The following is a 17,567-nucleotide window of genomic DNA, read 5'->3' as shown; positions in this document are numbered from 1 at the left end:
TTCTAGATGAATTTAGAGAAAAAATTCAGTCAGGTTTTAGTCCTTTTGGATTTGACTGTAGCCTTTGATGCGGTAAACCACTCTATTCTTATATCTAGACTTAAACAGAATGTCACCATTAAGGACATTAAATGCATTCAATCATATTTGATAGACAGAAGTTTTTCTGTTAACCTAAGTGAACTTTCATTATTTGCTGCCCCGCTACTCTGTGGCATGCCACAAGGGTCAATTTTGGGCCCTTTATTGTTTTTTATTAATATGCTGCCCTTGGGGTATATTTTTGGAGAGCACAATATCTCCTTCCACTGTTATGTAGATGATGTACAAATATATTTGCCTGTCAAAACAAATGATAAAGCATAATTTCTGTCATCACTTGATTGTCTGAGAGATTTAAAAATATGGCTGGATCAGAACTTTCTTTGTCTTAATGAAAATAAGACTGAGATTGTTGTGTTTGGTCGTCCTGGGGATTTAAGTGTTTGTGTAGATCAGGGGTGTCCAATGTTGGTCCTGAATGGCCACAGTCCTGCAGAGTTTAGCTTCAACTTGCCTCAACACACCTGTTTGGAAGTTTCTAGTCTGCTTTGTGAGACCATGATTAGCTGTTCAGGTGTGTTTGATTAGGGTTGAAGCTAAACTTTGCAGGACACCGGCCCTCCGGGACTGACTTTGGACACCCCTGGTGCAGATGGACTTGGGTTATTTGGGTTTGAATGTCCGTCCATTAACTAGAACCTCCGTGTGATTTCTGACACTGCTTTTAAATTTGAAAAACAGATTAGTTCTGTTGTAAAAAGACAGTTTCTTTCAACCAAGACTGTTGGATAAAGTCAAGCCCTATCTCCCACGTAAGGAGTTTGAAATTGTAATTCATGCTTTTAATACATCTAGACTAGACTACTGTAACTGTTTGTATGTTGGTTTGGATCAGTCATCTCTTCAACGCTTACAGTGAGTCCAAAATGCAGCAGCTCGGCTCTTAAATGGGACTAAAAAGTATGAGCACTTTACCCCAGTCTAAGCTTCACTAAACTGGCTTCCTGTCTGCTTGATTCCTGAGGATTAATTTCAATATTCTATTGTTTTATTTAAAGATTTTAAATGGGTTGGCGCCTGCCTATTTATTTATAGCTTTTGCATGTCCACACTCATGTTAAAAGGAACCTTGCGTATAGAGAGATGTATGGCTTAATGTATTTACAAGGTGACACCAGGTGAGCCACATGATTTTTTAAAAGAGCAAGGTGCGTCTCGGTAGTCACATGGGTGGAGGCAGGGTGGGCAAAGCTCTGGATAGTTGTGATAGACTAACGACACAATATTCCCCCCTGCTGCATCAAACACATTCACACTTATTTCATTACATCACTCAGAAATTAACTAGACAAATGAAGAAACACATTCCTCTAATTTTAACTGTCACCAAAGAAAAACATGAAGCATTATAATAATAACAACAGGAATATTTTATATACCGGGCTGCAGCGTTACACACGTTAACGTTTATTATGTACACATTTCTCATGAAATATCAACTCTAGCTTACATAAATGACAGTTGCTATAATATATGAGACATATGATTTGGAGTGTTTTGGAAAATTCAGACACAAAATGGCCAACTTCTGCTGAATGTACTATACATGTCTGATAAAAAATAGTTTTGCAGCAAAATAGCCCTCAACCTCTAAAAAACAGATTATAGATGTGTGTGTGTGTGTTTTTAGCTTGTGATTTACGTCCCGTAACATCAGTTATCCTTAAGAGAGCGCTGTAGAGCTTCCTGGATCATGGTTTGTTCATCTGTAGCGTAATCCTGAAAACAAATCAAAGATGCATTTCACAAAAAAGATCTGAGGCAAAGAAAACAGCACCTTTGCCTCCCAGACACTAGTGAAGGCTTTCAGGTGACTTGCTGAACCAGCACTGATAACACAGTCATCACAGTCACTGATCTGACCTGCTTTCATTGAGCCTTTAATCATCAAACAAAAATCAACATTGTATACAAAAACACATCATAAGATCAATCAACGGCTGAGATCAGGGCCGGACTAGGACAGAAAATCGGCCCTTGACTTCATCGAAGCTGACCCATTCCAGTTGTGCAAACACACAAAAATAACAACAACACTTTGGTCTATTTAGGTTCACAAGGTCACAAAATAAAACGGTGAAATGACAAAATGTATTTAGCATGCCAAATATTTCACCGACATTCACTCTCCCAGATCACATCTTTGATCCTTCACAATGCGTGATTGTCACTTGGGTGAACGAGCACAGATTTACCCCGATTTCTGAAATTTGTCTGCGATTTCTCAGAACCTGTCAGCGATTGAAAATCAGGGACATATACATGCATTGTGAACATGGCATAAAACGCACACATTTCACAAGTTGGCAAAGCAATGACTGACCTAACCCAGCCCATAAACCCAGCGACACAGGGACAAAATCAAATCATAATAAAACAAACCAATGAGATCATAGAAATTTACACCAATGGGCCACCACGTTAAATGGGTAGCCTACGAAAGACACCGCGCATTAAGATATCTTCTATTGAAAAAAAGGGGAAATACGTGTCTATGAACAAGCAGCAATAGATTACATTTGGTGACATAGTCCCGTGAGACTGTGTTGGCTATAGATACACACATTGTGACACGCTCATCAACTCGCTTCAGCTCTATGAGTCCAGAGACACTTGAATGTTTACATTAATATGATTGGGACAAATACACCGGCCTACTGGGAATGTCACAGTAGTCCTGATGCCCAGTTCATACCTGGCCTTCTCACAACAGCAAGAAATATCACTTGTTTGTTTCCTGTGTGTGGTACGGTCATGGAATTACATTGATATTCAATAAGAGTTCATTCAAAAAGACACAATATCTTCAAAGTTTAACCATTTAGTTTTCAACGGATCAACACACTAGTGGGGTGCTTTCACAGCCCTCACTTCCTGACATTATATGGAGAAAAGAAAGCTCAGAAAATCACATTCATGTAAAGGCACAACTAGAATTTACAGGAACAAACAGCATGTCCTAGCAAAGAAAAAAGTATAAGCCTTGAAATCCGGATTATGAAAATGGACTCACCACAAAAGTATCGTAAGAGAAAGCATGTCTTATTCTGATGTGCTGAAAGAAGTCGGTGCTCCTGTAATTGGGGTCACCCCAGGGCATGGAGGCACAAATTGGACACACCTGTGACAGACGACAACAGCAGCATAGAAATATTGTGATAACTGCTCGTTATTGGTAAATTATTCATTTATAATGACCCATGAATGCTGTTTTTATGCATCATCTCATTTATCCAACAAAGTTGTCATAGTTTAATTCCTGACACGTTTTTAAACAAATACTCTGCATTCAGGGTAACGTCTGTATAAGCCATCTAGATTCTGAAATGACCTGTTGAACTGATATTTACATTGGATTTGTTGATGTGTTTTAGTACCTCATTGTCTGATAAACAAATGACGAATGATGGTTCTCCAAAAGGTTGTGTCCTCTCACCCTTACGCTTTATATTTTACACAAATAATTGTAGGACTACTTGTCCTGGGAGATATCTGACTATATTTGCAGATAACACTGCATTGGTTAGTCTCCTTGAAGACAGCCATAGACCCGTATTAGATGAATTTATTGCTTGGTGTGACGTATCAAATCTTAATTGAAATGTTTTTAAAACTAAAGAAATGTGTATTGATTTCAGGAAAGAGCCCTCGATGAGTTTGACCACCTTTAAAGTGGAGCAGATACAAAGAGTTGAGGAGTACAAATCGCTTGGAGTGGTTTTAGATTATAAAATGAGGTGGGACTGATGCCGTCAACAAAAAGGGTCAGTAATGATTCCCCTACCTAAGGAATTCTTTTAATGTAAAAAAAGCGTTCTACATCTCATTTATTGAAAGTATAATGACCTTTTGTATCATATGCTGGTTTGGAAATGCTACAGTAAAACAAAAGAGTTCACCCAGTAAAGTTATCAGTACTGCGAGGAACTGGTTGGTATCCCGAGTACAGGAGACGATTAAAGTCGCTGATCTTACGACTACGAGAGCAATATTGCATTTATACAACAATTGGATACCACAAGTGTGTAGATAGACAAATCAGAAACAACATCAGAGTGTATTTAAAACCCTCCGTTTTTTAAAAGAACTGAGGAAATACTTTCTTCTGCCACAAATTCAAGTCCACATACAGTTCAACAAAACTCCGTTACTGATGCCAAATCGTCACATCTATTAAATATGTGCTGTGCTGCTTCAGTGAAGTTATTAGTAAGAAATAATTAGATGGCCTGTGACTTGTGTGTGAATAAACGAGACAGAGACTGTAATGCACTTCTAGGTGGTTGCCCTGCGGGCCTATTACAAAAACTGCAACTGGTTCAAAATGCGGCAGCTCGAGTTCTTACACGTACAAAAAAGTATGAGCATATAACCCCGGTTCTGTCAACCTTGCACTGGTTACCTATAAAGCATCGCATTAACTTTAAGATCTTGCTTATTACCTATAAAGCCCTACATGGTCTAGCGCCGCAGTATTTGAATGAACTTCTATTGTATTACAGTCCTACACGTACATTACGCTCTCAGGCGTCCTGTCAGTTGGTAATACCTAGAATTTCAAAATCAAGTGCAAGTGGTAGATCCTTTTCTTATCTAGCGCCTAAACTTTGGAATATTCTTCCCTGCACGGTCCGGGAAGCAGACACACACTGTCAGTTTAAATCTAGACTAAAGACTCATCTTTTTAATCTTGCATACACTACACCTCCATAATATTAATCCTCAGAGGATTTAGGCTGCATTATTTAGATCAACCGGAACCAGTAACACATCCAACAACAAATGATGTACTTGTTGCATCAAAGAGTGCAGAACAGTACTCTACTCTCAGCCAGTCTTGTCTCTTTGTTCCAAGGTTACCGCAGGATGCAGTTCATGCCCAGACCTGATGGCAGAGCTGAGAATGGGAAGCGGTGACCTGAAAAGAGCTAAGAGGATAGAGCTGGATAAAGGACGCGACAACTTTGTTTTTCCTACAACATTTCAAATGCTTAATGATTGTTAATGATAATCTTAAATCCTTAATTTTTATATTTTTATTAAGCCTTGTTTTGCAAGCACTGTTGAGCTTGTGCAGAGGCAGCAGCTTTTGCCGGAGGGGAACTGGAATCCCCTGGTTGGGCCTGGGTTCCCCTGAGGTTTTTTTTCCTCGATGGGAGTTTTGGGTTCCTCACCACCGTTTGCATATTGTTTTGCACTCTGCCTGGCCGGGGGGGCTGCTTTAGAATTCATACTTGTATTCAATGCGTCTCATGTACAGCTGCTTTGTAACAATGAAAATTGTAAAAAGCGCTATATAAATAAAGTTGAGTTGAGAGACTGTAAAAGGACGCAGAGAGAATGTGTTAATTCCCTTGCACTGCCTCACTCTCCATTGGTTTTTATGCATGCACTTGTTTACAGCTGTTTACAAGTTATCTCTCCCACTCTTTGTGTTTATTTGAGGGGCAACCGATTAATTCATGTGTATATCGCCACCTACTGTAACAGCTGTGAATTGATCTAAGAGACACAACCAAATGTGTGTGTTTCATAACTTAATAGTTAGCTTAGTGATATGAACAGTGAAGCGGTTTAGCTCTAAAAAAATCAGCTGCGTGGTTATTTTGTGTCAAATCTAAACCTGTTTACAAGCTTAGGAAAGGTAACTGAGTGCTTTTATTTGAATAAAGAAAAACTATTTTGTTACATTTTGTTGAGAACCAACTTTTGTTAAAAGACAGAAAAAATGAATGTGAATGAAGAGAAACTGAATGTTCATCTAAAAGCATGACTGCATATGTAAGCTTAAAGACTAAAAGTGAGAAGACAGACACACAAGAGTGCTGCATTAGACAGGAGTGACACGCTGTCTCACCACTGGACGTGGGTCATGTGTGTGCCGTGACGTGCAGTGTTCCAACAGACCATCCTGATCAAAGTTGGGGAGGTCACAGTAGGGACAGGTGAACGTGAAGCGGTTCGGCACTGAACTACAGGAACAGAAGAATCAAGAAACATCTCCACATATACACATGTTGTAAAGAACAATACATGGTACTAATATATATATATATAGAGATATATATAGAGTATACATGTGATCTCATACAGGAGCGGCGCTAAGGGTGATGAAGCCCCGAATGTTTTCAGTAAAGCCCCAAATGTTTTTTATTTCCATGCCCTGTATGAATCCCTTTGGGGCGTTCACATCAGATCTTTTGCGCAGACTAATGAAGATGTGCTGCAAGTCCGTCAAATAGGAAGCAGCGCTATCGTGGGGCGCATGTTCGACACGCTCCTTTTTTTCAAGCATCTATGTGCTTAAAATCCATTTATCCTTTCCCGGAGCCTTCACATCTTCACTTCTGGGTTACAAATCCAACATTTTAAGAGGAGAAAGGTATAACTCATAAACAGATGTCTCCGGGCTAAGCCCTGTATATCACCTCACCTTAGAACCGCCTCTGATGTCATGAATGAATTTAACATGTGTAATACCTGACAATGGAAGGCTGTTTCTGTGATATGGACTTCATACCCTCTTTGACATAGTCTTGATATTTGGAGCAAGTTTCTGTGTGGGATCTCATCTGGGACAAAGGTACCTGCTCAAGAGAGGAATGATCAAAACCTTTCATCAATTGAGTTTTCATTCACAGATGCACACTTAGTTACGACATCTGTGATAAACAACCAATGATGACTTTGTAAAAACTAAGTAGAAAATCCTGAGGAAAAAGGGACTGAAGCGCCTCAGAGATGAAGTATTTTTGTAGGTTAACCCAGCCGGTTCTCTCGACTGAAAGCTTTTGCAATTATCCCACAGATTTTAGGAAGATCGCCATAAATAAGCTCTGTGTGAATGTTCATGATGTTTTCATGTTTTGTCTATTAAGATCATCTTTACAGATTTAAACAATATTTGCTATTTTTGAAGCCTAAATACCACAAATACATTGGCGCAGTTGAGCAGTGCCCAATCACAACACACGTAAATTACTTCCACACATCAACTGCAGTAGCGATTACAAACTGAGATGGCGACAAAGAGGCCATTCTTACAGACAGCCAGCTTAATGAATCCGTTGAGAACAAATGACAAAACAATAATGCAGGAGTCTGAGCTTGTGTTCGCTCTTCCTCTGCTTCTCTCCAGTGGCAGTACCTCACTTTAGGTAACATGTCCTCATTCTCATGCAGTTTCTTTCATTCCTGTCAACACGCCCATTTTTCACACTCATCTGCAGCCATCATTTCGTTTTGTTATTTCTCTGTTGAAACTCCAGTATGTCAGTTTCTCATGTCAATCGGGAATTAACCAACGGCCCCGGGAACCCCAAAACCCGCAGGTCTCCCAGATTTGAAATGTTGAGGTATGGTCTTCTTTTGTTTGGCACCATGGCTAGAAAATTACTCCATACTATCCTGAACTCATCTCCTCATCTGCCACACGCTCTTTTTATATTCCATGTCTTTGTAATCCGCACTTTGTTTCTCATACTTTGTGCTGCGAATGTAGCAGCGTTATGGACTTATATGTAAGATATGGCGTCTCAAGACATGCATTTCTTTAAGCACTCCGTTCTAAAAGTCTATCCTCTTATTTAAAATGTTAAAGCCGTCAGTTGTCTAGCACTGCTTTACTCTTTCCCTTTTTTATAATGATGTTTTTAAAGCCGCTTTGCAACAATGAAAATTGTGAAAAGCGCTATAGAAATAAAATTGAACTTGCTGGTGCCATGCCATTTACACTGTCCACACATTAAACAGATTCAAACCGAACCGTGACCTGTGACCTTCGCCCAACTATAGAATCTTTGCATCATTACACCTCTACCAAACACAGAAGTGAAGAGTCAAACACTAACAAGACTATAAACAGACTACACTATGGTCGCTCGATATCAACGTCACCACCATCAAGCCTCCAACAACTTCTTCAAACTTTATTAAAAACGTGCTCCCTGGCAGTGAATGAATCCCCAACAATGATTTTTGGGAGATTTGTGCCCATGTCACATTATTTGTGAAATGTATACAAGCGATGATGACGTCCCGGCCAAAGAAAGCAGTCGCTTTTAGCAACCGCCATTTTTAAGACACAGTACATTTACATTTAGTCATTTGGCAGACGCTTTTATCCAAAGTGACTTACAGTGCACTTATTACAGGGACAATCCCCCTGGAGCAACATGGAGTAAAGTGTCTTGCTCAAGGACACACTGGTGGTGGCTGCTGGGATCAAACCAGCAACCTTTGATTTACCAGTTCAGTGGTTTAACCCACTAGACCACCATCTCGTACGGCTTTAGAAAACCGCAAGCGGGTTATAACTGGTGCGTTTTATGTCATAGATTAAACGTGAAAATATTTAGAGATTTTGTTTCCAATAGAGCATTTTTTTGATTGATTTAACAAAACCCATTCAAAATACCCACAGACTTTGGAGCGATGGAACCACTTCAGGGGTTTGCGTAGAAAAATACGTCATCTCTAAGACATTTACAGAGCGCTTCTGAACACATAAACAGCACTGGTCCTGGAGAACTACATGATTGGGATTTCAACACTACATAAACATTCAAACAGAACATGTCTTACTTTCTTTAAGAATGTATTATTTTTGTGAGATAAGATATTTGAAAATAAAAATATGAAATAAATAAAACTGAAACCAGAAGTGCTTGTGGATCAGTGTTTACATCTTGCCACGTGTTCTATAATTAAGCAATAAGGCCCAAGAAGCCCAGAATTACAGTGATTTTATAACAGTTAAGATGTCTTGTTAGGCACCGCCAAAGTTATTAACCCTCTTAGTGCTTATAAACCAAAGCTTCACAGGATTATTGCTTTTATAAACGCACCCGTCTCCATCACTTTTGTTAGAAACAAGGGATGACAAACAAACAAACAAGGCCAGACCTTTAGCAAGAAACAAATGGTTTAAAAACATAAACACATGTCTAATCGTTTTCAAAAGTCTGGAATTACTGAAGGGGGAACAGCACACACACATTCATGGTGGTTTGAACGGAAGGAGATCAGTTTTCCATGCATGTCACGTGTATTATGGGACTGATGTGTACTCGCCTCATTTCCACAGCCTTTGCATCTTCCTGATGATCTGTGAATGAGCTCTTCCAAAGCATCGGCCTTCGTCCAGTCGCTCAGATCTGATCTGCAGACAGCACACACTGCTTTCTGAGGCCGTAAACACTCCTGTAGACAACTCTGGCAGAATCTGACAGTGCGATGAGAAAGCAAAAGTGTCATGTGGAAACTACTACAACTCCCAGAATGCCACACTGCAAAGTTTTCTACACGAGAAACAAAACCGAAAGCAGCCCGCCTGTGCCCGTTGCGTTTCTCGATCTTTGCTTCTAACGAGCACACAGACATGAAATGACGCGAAATGACATGTTAAGCGAGCCTGGCGTCTGTCTGACCTGATTTAAACGCGATTAACGTCGAAACGCTCAAGCGAGCTTGTCCACGGACAACTGTCAATACTCACGTGTGTCCGCACTGTGTGGTCATCGGACGGATGAATATTTCCAAACACACGGGGCACACGAATTTTCCGTCTGCGGCGTCGTTTGCATCGCGCTGGTGGGCTGTTTTGAGCATCGCCATGTCTGCTGCTCGCTGTTCCGTGTCGCTCTACAACTCCGGCGTCCGGTGAGATTCACACTGTGTGCGGTTCTCGAGCCGATGATGGGAGGAGCCAGAGACAACTCTGCACGCGTGAATCGGTCTTGGCCGACAAAACACTGGAAGATTTCTCTAATGCACACAATGGGAACAACAGTAAAACACGTCTGTGGCGTGCTTAGTATTTTCGAGCAGTGTTTTGAGCGCTTTCTGGCTATTTGATTCACGTTCCGTTGAGTCGGTTCTTCGATCGAAAGGTTTCGGAAGGAGTGCACGAGTCACTCGGCGAGATCAGTCTGTGGTGAGCTATATGTACCTGACAGAAGCATGGCAGACGTGTCTTTAAAACATGACCATCGTTTAGACCACTGGGACATGGTATAAAGCCGAAGCGGCGACGACTGAAGCCTTAAAATAATGTAGGCGAGTAAAGCCGCGCGGGGACTTCTGGGAACATTTTCGAGCAACGACTCCAATGAATAGAATCATTCAAGCAGACCGACTCGCTGAACGATTCTCAAAGCTGATTCTGCGGGAAAGGGTTCGTGTGGCGCATGCGCAGTGCGGCGGTGGGGATTTCCAGCGTAACATGAAGGTAAGCGGTGCTGGATGATGAGCAGGAGGGCGGCATCATTGACGATGTGGACGCTGACCTGACATCGTACTGTTGTTTTATTCATCCACGTGTGCATTTTCTTTGGATGTTACTGTTAAAGTAGTGATTGTGGGACGTTGTGTGCTTGCGTGTGTGTGTTTTTGAAGGGCCCTGCAGCTGCGCTAACGTAGCTGCGATGCAGTGCTAACTGCATATGTCTTCGGTCATACTGCCAGGTATGAGGTGAAACATATTTCTAGAAGATTGACGACCTTCATTTATTCGCGTTCATTTATTAATGCTGTTTAAGAGATGAGATGAGACTCCGTTGACAACGCTATTGACTGTCAGGACGAGGGACTGTGAGATTAGCTTTGTGGCTAACACACGTCACCAGTAACGCACTGCTTCACGAGCACCCGAACATGACGAGTTTGTTCATTCGTGTTGTTGTTTTTCCTGCTGCGTGCATGTTTTTAGGCAGATGGAACACATTTACACGATATGTTATGCTAGTTGTTTGCTAAAAGCAGTCTCCGTCAGCACACAATACGAAAGAATTGAATGAGGGAATTAAAAGTCTTATTAGAGACATTGCAGGTATGTGTACACGTCTGTTGATGTACTTTTGATCTGATGATTCAGTATTAACTCCGTGTGAAGAACTCTTTTAGAACCGCAACATATGAGACTGCGATCGAGCGAAGACATGACAACAGATCTGACACACAAGCTAAGAAAGCTTTTACTTTCCACTACAAGTGACACATTCCACGGTCACAACCACAATTCATGGCTCAAAATCTTGATAGACAGTTCTACAAGGGAACGCAAAACATATCTTTACGCAGACTAGTTAGAAAAAGTGTGTATATAGACACAGCCACAGACAAAAATGAAGAGACCATTCCAGTTATGTCATTTAATCGTCATTTCTAGATGTATTGTGTGGTCATGACAGTGAGGTGTCAGTTGGAATGACACTTCATCCAACAAAGTCAACGTCATCTAACAGCAATGGATAAGACAACATAATAAGACTGTAGTAAAAATCCAGGTTATTACAAAATGAATGTAATAAAAACTTTTGAATATCTCTATACTTTCTCTACTTTAGAGCTGCAGCTATTGATTATTTTAGTCATTGAGTATTCTACCAAGTATTCCACCCATTAATCGACTGTTCAGATCAACAAGTCATTGAAGAGTTCAGTTTATTGAAGAGCAATACTTAATATACAAGAGAAAACAAGACAGCAGACGGACATAATGCGTAAACGAGGGGAAACAACAGGTCAGGATTTAAACTTTGGTTGAAGATTTAAAAGTTTGGTTAACAGACAAAAAACCAAGCAAGCAGAATATTTTCACTCCATTTCAGTTTTCTAACACAGCTGTCAGAGCAGAAAAATACTTTTAATGTCAGTAAATCAAGATGTTATTTCCGTGTTTGTGGTGGGAAATATCCCACCTCTGAGGTGTGTCGAACGCAGCATTAAAACTATGTGATGACGTCATGAATATGTTAATTAGCGTGTGACATCATGAAGTGCCACAGTTTCACAAAAGCCTAGCCAAGATTTACTGTAAAATTAAAACCGCGTCTTAAATATAACCCTGATTATTTCTAAACAAGGTTTAAAGTGTGATTTATTCTATATTTAACACTAATCCTTGTCGGTACATCCCACCCTATGATTCATGAATTTCCGTGAGGCTGCTGCGGCTCAAACATGTGTTGTTTTTGTGTAATTACAGCAGCTGGCAGTGTTGAACATGGCACGCGCGATGAGCCCCTCCCTCCACAGACCCTGACCTTCAGTGCCGCCAACGCCTGACAGATAGAAAACTTCATCTCTCTCTTAAACTGTGTTGCCTGAAGAAGCATCCAGAGATGCAGTCCACTACTGCGGGAAAGAGTCTTGGACGAGGCACGTGGCCAAATTAAACCCAGCGTATCTTACGTAGAGCCGCACTGCCAGACTTCACCATTCTCCTTGGTCGTCCAGCGTGGAGTGGGAGAAAGAGGTCCTGTGATGGCACGGGGCGCAGCTTAAAGAAGCTCTTGGATTGCGGGCTGAGATAGGAGGTTGCAGAGTGCGCAGCCCGCTGCCACTAATGGATGCCAAGTTGCGAGAAGACCTGTTCCGTAGGTATGTGGCATCTCTGGAGAATCGGCTTGAGAAGAGAGCTGGTGGGGCTACAACTGAGGATGCGTTGATCTCTGCAGCGACAGCACTGCTGGGCTCATATCAACCGGACCCGGGGCATCGCTTTCGCGCGGTTCCCTTCTATGACATTGTGGAGAATGCGCTGCGGACTCAGAGGGGTGCCAACCTGCAGACCTTGCAGACGGCATTTGCAACATTGGAAACCATTTGTACTAACCTGCTGCTGTTTCCGTGGAAGAAAGAGTTCCGTTGCATAAAGGTGAGTAACTGAAGGAGTGGAATCATGAGCAACATCCAATCACCACTGGTATTAAAATGTGTCTCATGATGTCCTGGGGCTGGAAAATCATTCTGCCTTTATTAGGGGACAGTTATTTGATCTACTAAAGCCAGTTTATTCTTTTGTTTCTATCTCTAAGACGTTTACAGGGCCGTACGTGTACCAGTTACAGTCTGTGATAGGAGATGCGGACCTGCGTTTGCTGCTGCGTTCCTTGGGCTATTCCAGAGACCAGGAGCTGCAGTACCACTGCCGGGATCATCTGTGCGCGAGCACCCACCTTCGACAGCTGGCCTTCGAGCTGCTCCTGTCCCAGGCCGAATGCCGTCTACTTGCCGAGGTAGTGTCCATATCTCGGGGCTCTGCTTCTGAGCTGGAGGTGGTGGAGGTCAGGAGGAACACCAGGGAGGACGCAGCAGGCTGCGCCGACGCTCTCCGCAGACGGGATGGCGTCACTGCCGATTTGTCCCGACTTTCCGTGCGTCCGGCAGATATGGAACGTGCCCACCTGCGGCGAAGCGGTCGGCCGTCCAAGTCGGTGGATGTAACTGACGGCGCGGGACACTGGCATCAAGCCAGCAAGCCAGTGCTGAAGGCCTCGCTCAGTCTTCGCAAAGAACCGCTGTTCGTCGACACAGAAGAGGATGCAAAAGACGAAATCCTGCGTCCTAACCCCTCGCTGTATGCCGTGGCGGCCCCTCCAGCCGACTTCTTCCCTATTCAGTCGCCTCCATCCGAGCCTTATCCCTACCACTTGTCCTCCCTGGACGAGGTGGACCTGTACACTGAGCGAGGGGCGGCTAGCCATCAGACGCCCTCCAGGCCACCGAGTCGGGAGCCACGAGAATCACGGGACACTTGGGTTCTAAAGGGTCACATGATGAAGTGCCAGGGCTGTGGCGTGGGTTGCCCGTCGCTCTCTTCTTGCCAGAGGTGCGACATGATCCTGTGTTCATCCTGTCACTCGGTGGAGCCGGCGCCTTGTTGCGGCTACCAGGACTACACGAAAGCGTCCCGACCTCCGGAGGGCTATATGCCCGTGAAGGAGAAGCTGTCCGTCTACTGTCACACCCACCCGCACCCTCTTCCCCACGCACTGCTGCTGGACAAAACTGTGACGAGTGTAAAGCTGTTTCCCAGCAAGCCAGTGACTTCGGTGGGCGGCGGGGGTGAGCGTCTGAGTGTGGCCGGCTCCCGCTGCGGCTTCTGCAACAAGCCAGGGGCCTCCTACACCTGCGTGAACTGCTCCAAGGTGTCGTGCGACCCGTGCATTGGCCTTTATGCCAGCGATATGTGTACACGCAAGAACCCTCACCATAACTTTCTGCCCAATCACCAGCTCAATTTCAAATCTGGCACCATATCTCACCTCGTATATCGATAGACCAGGACGGCAGTTGATTTGTTATTTATTTTTCTTTTTGTTAACAGAAGTTTCCTTTCGCTATTACCTGATTTTCTACCCCTCAGTAGCCGTGTTTGATCAATAACAGTGAAGAATAAATTGCTATATGACCAGAGAAAATCCTTCCAACAGCGGCTTCTGGTTAGACTTTCCCTTGAATTGAATCCAAGAACTTGAAACTTGTTGTGTGAGGTGAACAACCTTAAAACTACACTGGAAGAACATAATCCACACACACACACATATAGATATACACTTTAGTTGTGAAGCTGTCGGTCTACTAGCTGGTTTCCCAGCAGGTTGTGAATCTGCATCAGAAGGTGAAATGTTTTGACGGTTCACTCAAGAACTGGGCCTGTGCTGTTCATAACGCTGCTGTTGAAAATCAAACCAGAGGCCACTGGCATATTATTCAAGCTACATGCTCAGTATTCGCCAAATTGATTTCCATAACACGTTGTCAATGCAAGTTTTCTTTTACATTATCCTTGCACTTAATTCATTTGAGATACTTTTGAACAAATGTTCGTTTGATACATTGACCTTGTATCACATGATGGCTATGTGGAGTATTATGACTGGCAGGATCTCACAAAAACATGTTCATATTCATCCTTATACCAGTAAAAGATTTGTGATTAGTAAGTATTTTTGGCAGTGTGACACTATTTTCCTGACAATAAAGCACAGTTGTGATTCTCCTTCATGTACTATGCGGAGGGATAATCTTACTCTCATCACTGTAAACATTCAAGTCATTACACTGGCACACGCTCATAACATTGGACTGATTTGACTCATTTCATCTGTGCGGTATACCTTCTATTTGCCGCAAGCAACATAAAGTGTCTGGTGTGTAATTCTCTGTGTTACTTTTGTTTGATATCCCCATGTTGCCGGAAGGCGCACAAATTCAGGACTCGATGCTTCATGTCTGTCTAAAGTAAGGGCCAAATAACCCGTCAGGGATACAACAGCGTGCACAAGACGTGAAGGCCGTATGTGTTCCCATCATGTCTGCGTGACTGGACCTCACAGCCGGTGATTAACCAGTTAAAAGTGCCGTGTGCCAAACACTCACATAAGCTGAAAGTGAGTTTGACCTTTGGACCCTGGCATGCCTTTAACAAAGCTTTAGTCATTGCAGAAGTCAAGTTTGATCTTTATGAAGAGCTTGTGAGGCTGGGAAGGACAGGCAAGAGCTACTGGACAAATGTTTCTCACTGAAAGTCTACTAATTATACAAATAAATGGATAAACAGCGATGATTTTATAGAATAAAACTCTTCGAAAAGCACTGTTGTTTGTCTGCTGTGAGTTCAGTCAAAACCTGAAAAGCTTTAAAGGTGCAGTTTGAAAGAATTTTGCAGTAAAATATCCAAACACCACTAGGCTAGTGTTATAAATTTTGTTCAGCTGAGTACTTAAAATATCTCAAATTTTTCCAACTGCTTGTACTCATGAGAAATTTCATGTCACATCTAAACATCTAAATCTATTCTAAACAGTGACACGGGTCAATGTCGTCATATCCGCGTTCCCCTTTGTTACCAATTTTTACTGATGTAGAAACCGCATGACAACAGTGTCGTGGTCAAAGTCGAAGTGGTGTCTAGCGTCTATCAAGCCACTCACTTGTTTTGAGCACTCACTTATTTATGGACCACAATTATTTGCAACATTTATAAAAATGTATTACTTTACCTCATCCGATAACATGATTTCTCGTTCCCTTCTGATTGATGGTCATCAGTGATGGAGTTAAAGACAACAGATCCCATCATTCCTGGCTCTTTCACTGCCATCAAGCTACAGCATTGTTGTTGTTGTTGTTGTTTTGATCGTGCGCCGTCTAGCGGCGGGTTTACAAACTGCACCTTTAACTCGCTTCTTTTCACTACAAACAGAAGAAAATTAGACAAAATAATCACTTGTGTCAGTAAACACCTCGCTGTGTATAATATAAGTATCTGTCCGCAGGAAAACTTTTCCTTGTCTGAGTCTAGTTGTTTTACCAGTTCATATTTCCATGTTCATATTTGTGCTGCTGCTCGTCTTCTGTCCGGTCCAACATGCTAAAAACTAAGCGTTTCAGTTTATCTCATTTACAGATACACAGAGAGATCATACTGCAACAGGTAAGCACTTGTATGAAGGATATTTACTTATAATCATGTCCTGGATTTCTTATTTTAAACTGGGGATTGTACGATTTTTGGGGGGGTATAAGTTTTGACCCATCCGTTTAAAAAATGAATCTTTATTTATTAACTTCATACAACTAAATCTGTCATGCTCTCCTCCAAATAGACATTAAGAACTGAAACTTATGCTTCAATATCTTTGCTTTTTCAAAACTGTTCAAAAACATACAATGCTCTTCTTGAAATTGACATTCAGAGCTTGAATCTGTATTGTTTTTTAGTTCACTGTGTGTATCTTTCTGTGATATATTCTTAGTCAGGGACCTCCAACCATCCTCCTGCAGACTGAGATGTCAGCACACCTGCTTGTGATTGAAACTTAATGAGATGCTTCAGTTGTGTTTGATTGGTATTGGCGCTGAAATGTTCAGGGTAGAGTTGCTCCTGCAGTTCATGAGTTCTTTCTTACATGTGAAGGTCCACACTAGAGGCTCACATAATAACGGTTAAATTAAATTAAATACAAAACCACCAGTCTATGAATAATATATTTCATATTAGATTAATAAACAAATGCTGATTAAAAACAATAGAGCATAATTAACCCAATAATAAATGACATGCAATTATGTGATTTCATGTTACTGCAAATGAAATAAAAAGATGATTTTATTTTGACGTGCACAACACAGGCAGATATAACATCACATGGAGGCTTCTTGTCAGAGCAGTCAAAAATATAATGTCATCACATAATGTTCTCTGTTTTAAAAGGTAAGTGAGTGTAAATGTCAACTTTATCATGCGTTAATCATTGAAGAATGTCCAGTGCTTATACTGTTTAGTGAGTCCACTATTTTATTCCTACAGTTACTCCTGACGGGAGACTTCCGTAAATATTTAGTTTATACGTAAGATTGCGCTTCAACAAAGTTGAATGGTGCAACTCAAAAATATTAGTGCTGCGTAAGTAACTTAGTGCCCGTTTAAGTCAAATAGCGACTTAGTTGTAACTTACGCTCAACTGGTGCAACCGGTCCCAGATCAAAATCTAATTTATAAGACAAACAGCTCTTGGGTGGTTTCTTTTCAGTCGGATGAGGGTTGAGAATAAATTGACAGTCATCTGAGTCCATTCCTCCATAAAGAATTTCTCCAGATCATTCACCTATTTTATTGCTCTATTATCTTCAGTTCATCTCACTCATTCTCTATAGTGTTCAGATCAGGGCACTGG

At 41.8% G+C, this 17,567-nt stretch overlaps 2 protein-coding genes across 4 annotated transcripts; one reads left to right on the top strand and one right to left on the bottom strand.

Moving 5' to 3' along the window:
- Positions 1-1,448: 1,448 nt before the first annotated feature.
- On the bottom strand, positions 1,449-9,888 carry rnf114 (ring finger protein 114). Of its 2 annotated transcripts, none has more exons than XM_056733900.1 (6): positions 9,599-9,888; positions 9,175-9,262; positions 6,583-6,689; positions 5,960-6,074; positions 3,116-3,223; positions 1,449-1,821 (listed from the first exon to the last, which is right to left on the bottom strand). In XM_056733900.1, exons 1-6 carry the CDS (start codon positions 9,715-9,717, stop codon positions 1,756-1,758), a joined length of 603 nt encoding a protein of 200 aa, XP_056589878.1. In that variant the 5' UTR covers positions 9,718-9,888; the 3' UTR covers positions 1,449-1,755. The 2 variants fall into 2 exon arrangements, with proteins under 2 accessions (XP_056589878.1, XP_056589877.1); XM_056733899.1 differs by having other exon boundaries at positions 9,175-9,325; positions 9,599-9,863.
- Positions 9,889-10,187: 299 nt separating this feature from the next.
- Positions 10,188-14,897, top strand: spata2 (spermatogenesis associated 2). 2 transcript variants are annotated; one of them, XM_056733896.1, is made up of 3 exons: positions 10,188-10,330; positions 12,089-12,760; positions 12,921-14,897. In XM_056733896.1, exons 2-3 carry the CDS (start codon positions 12,449-12,451, stop codon positions 14,163-14,165), a joined length of 1,557 nt encoding a protein of 518 aa, XP_056589874.1. In that variant the 5' UTR covers positions 10,188-10,330; positions 12,089-12,448; the 3' UTR covers positions 14,166-14,897. The 2 variants fall into 2 exon arrangements, with proteins under 2 accessions (XP_056589874.1, XP_056589875.1); XM_056733897.1 differs by lacking the exon at positions 10,188-10,330 and adding an exon at positions 10,341-10,566.
- Positions 14,898-17,567: the final 2,670 nt, after the last annotated feature.

This window comes from Triplophysa dalaica, chromosome 20 (assembly GCF_015846415.1).
Source record: "Triplophysa dalaica isolate WHDGS20190420 chromosome 20, ASM1584641v1, whole genome shotgun sequence".
In the NCBI taxonomy this organism is placed as follows: domain Eukaryota; kingdom Metazoa; phylum Chordata; class Actinopteri; order Cypriniformes; family Nemacheilidae; genus Triplophysa; species Triplophysa dalaica.
Note: the sequence above shows the minus strand (reverse complement) of the source record. Positions and strands in the feature narration are given on the sequence as shown.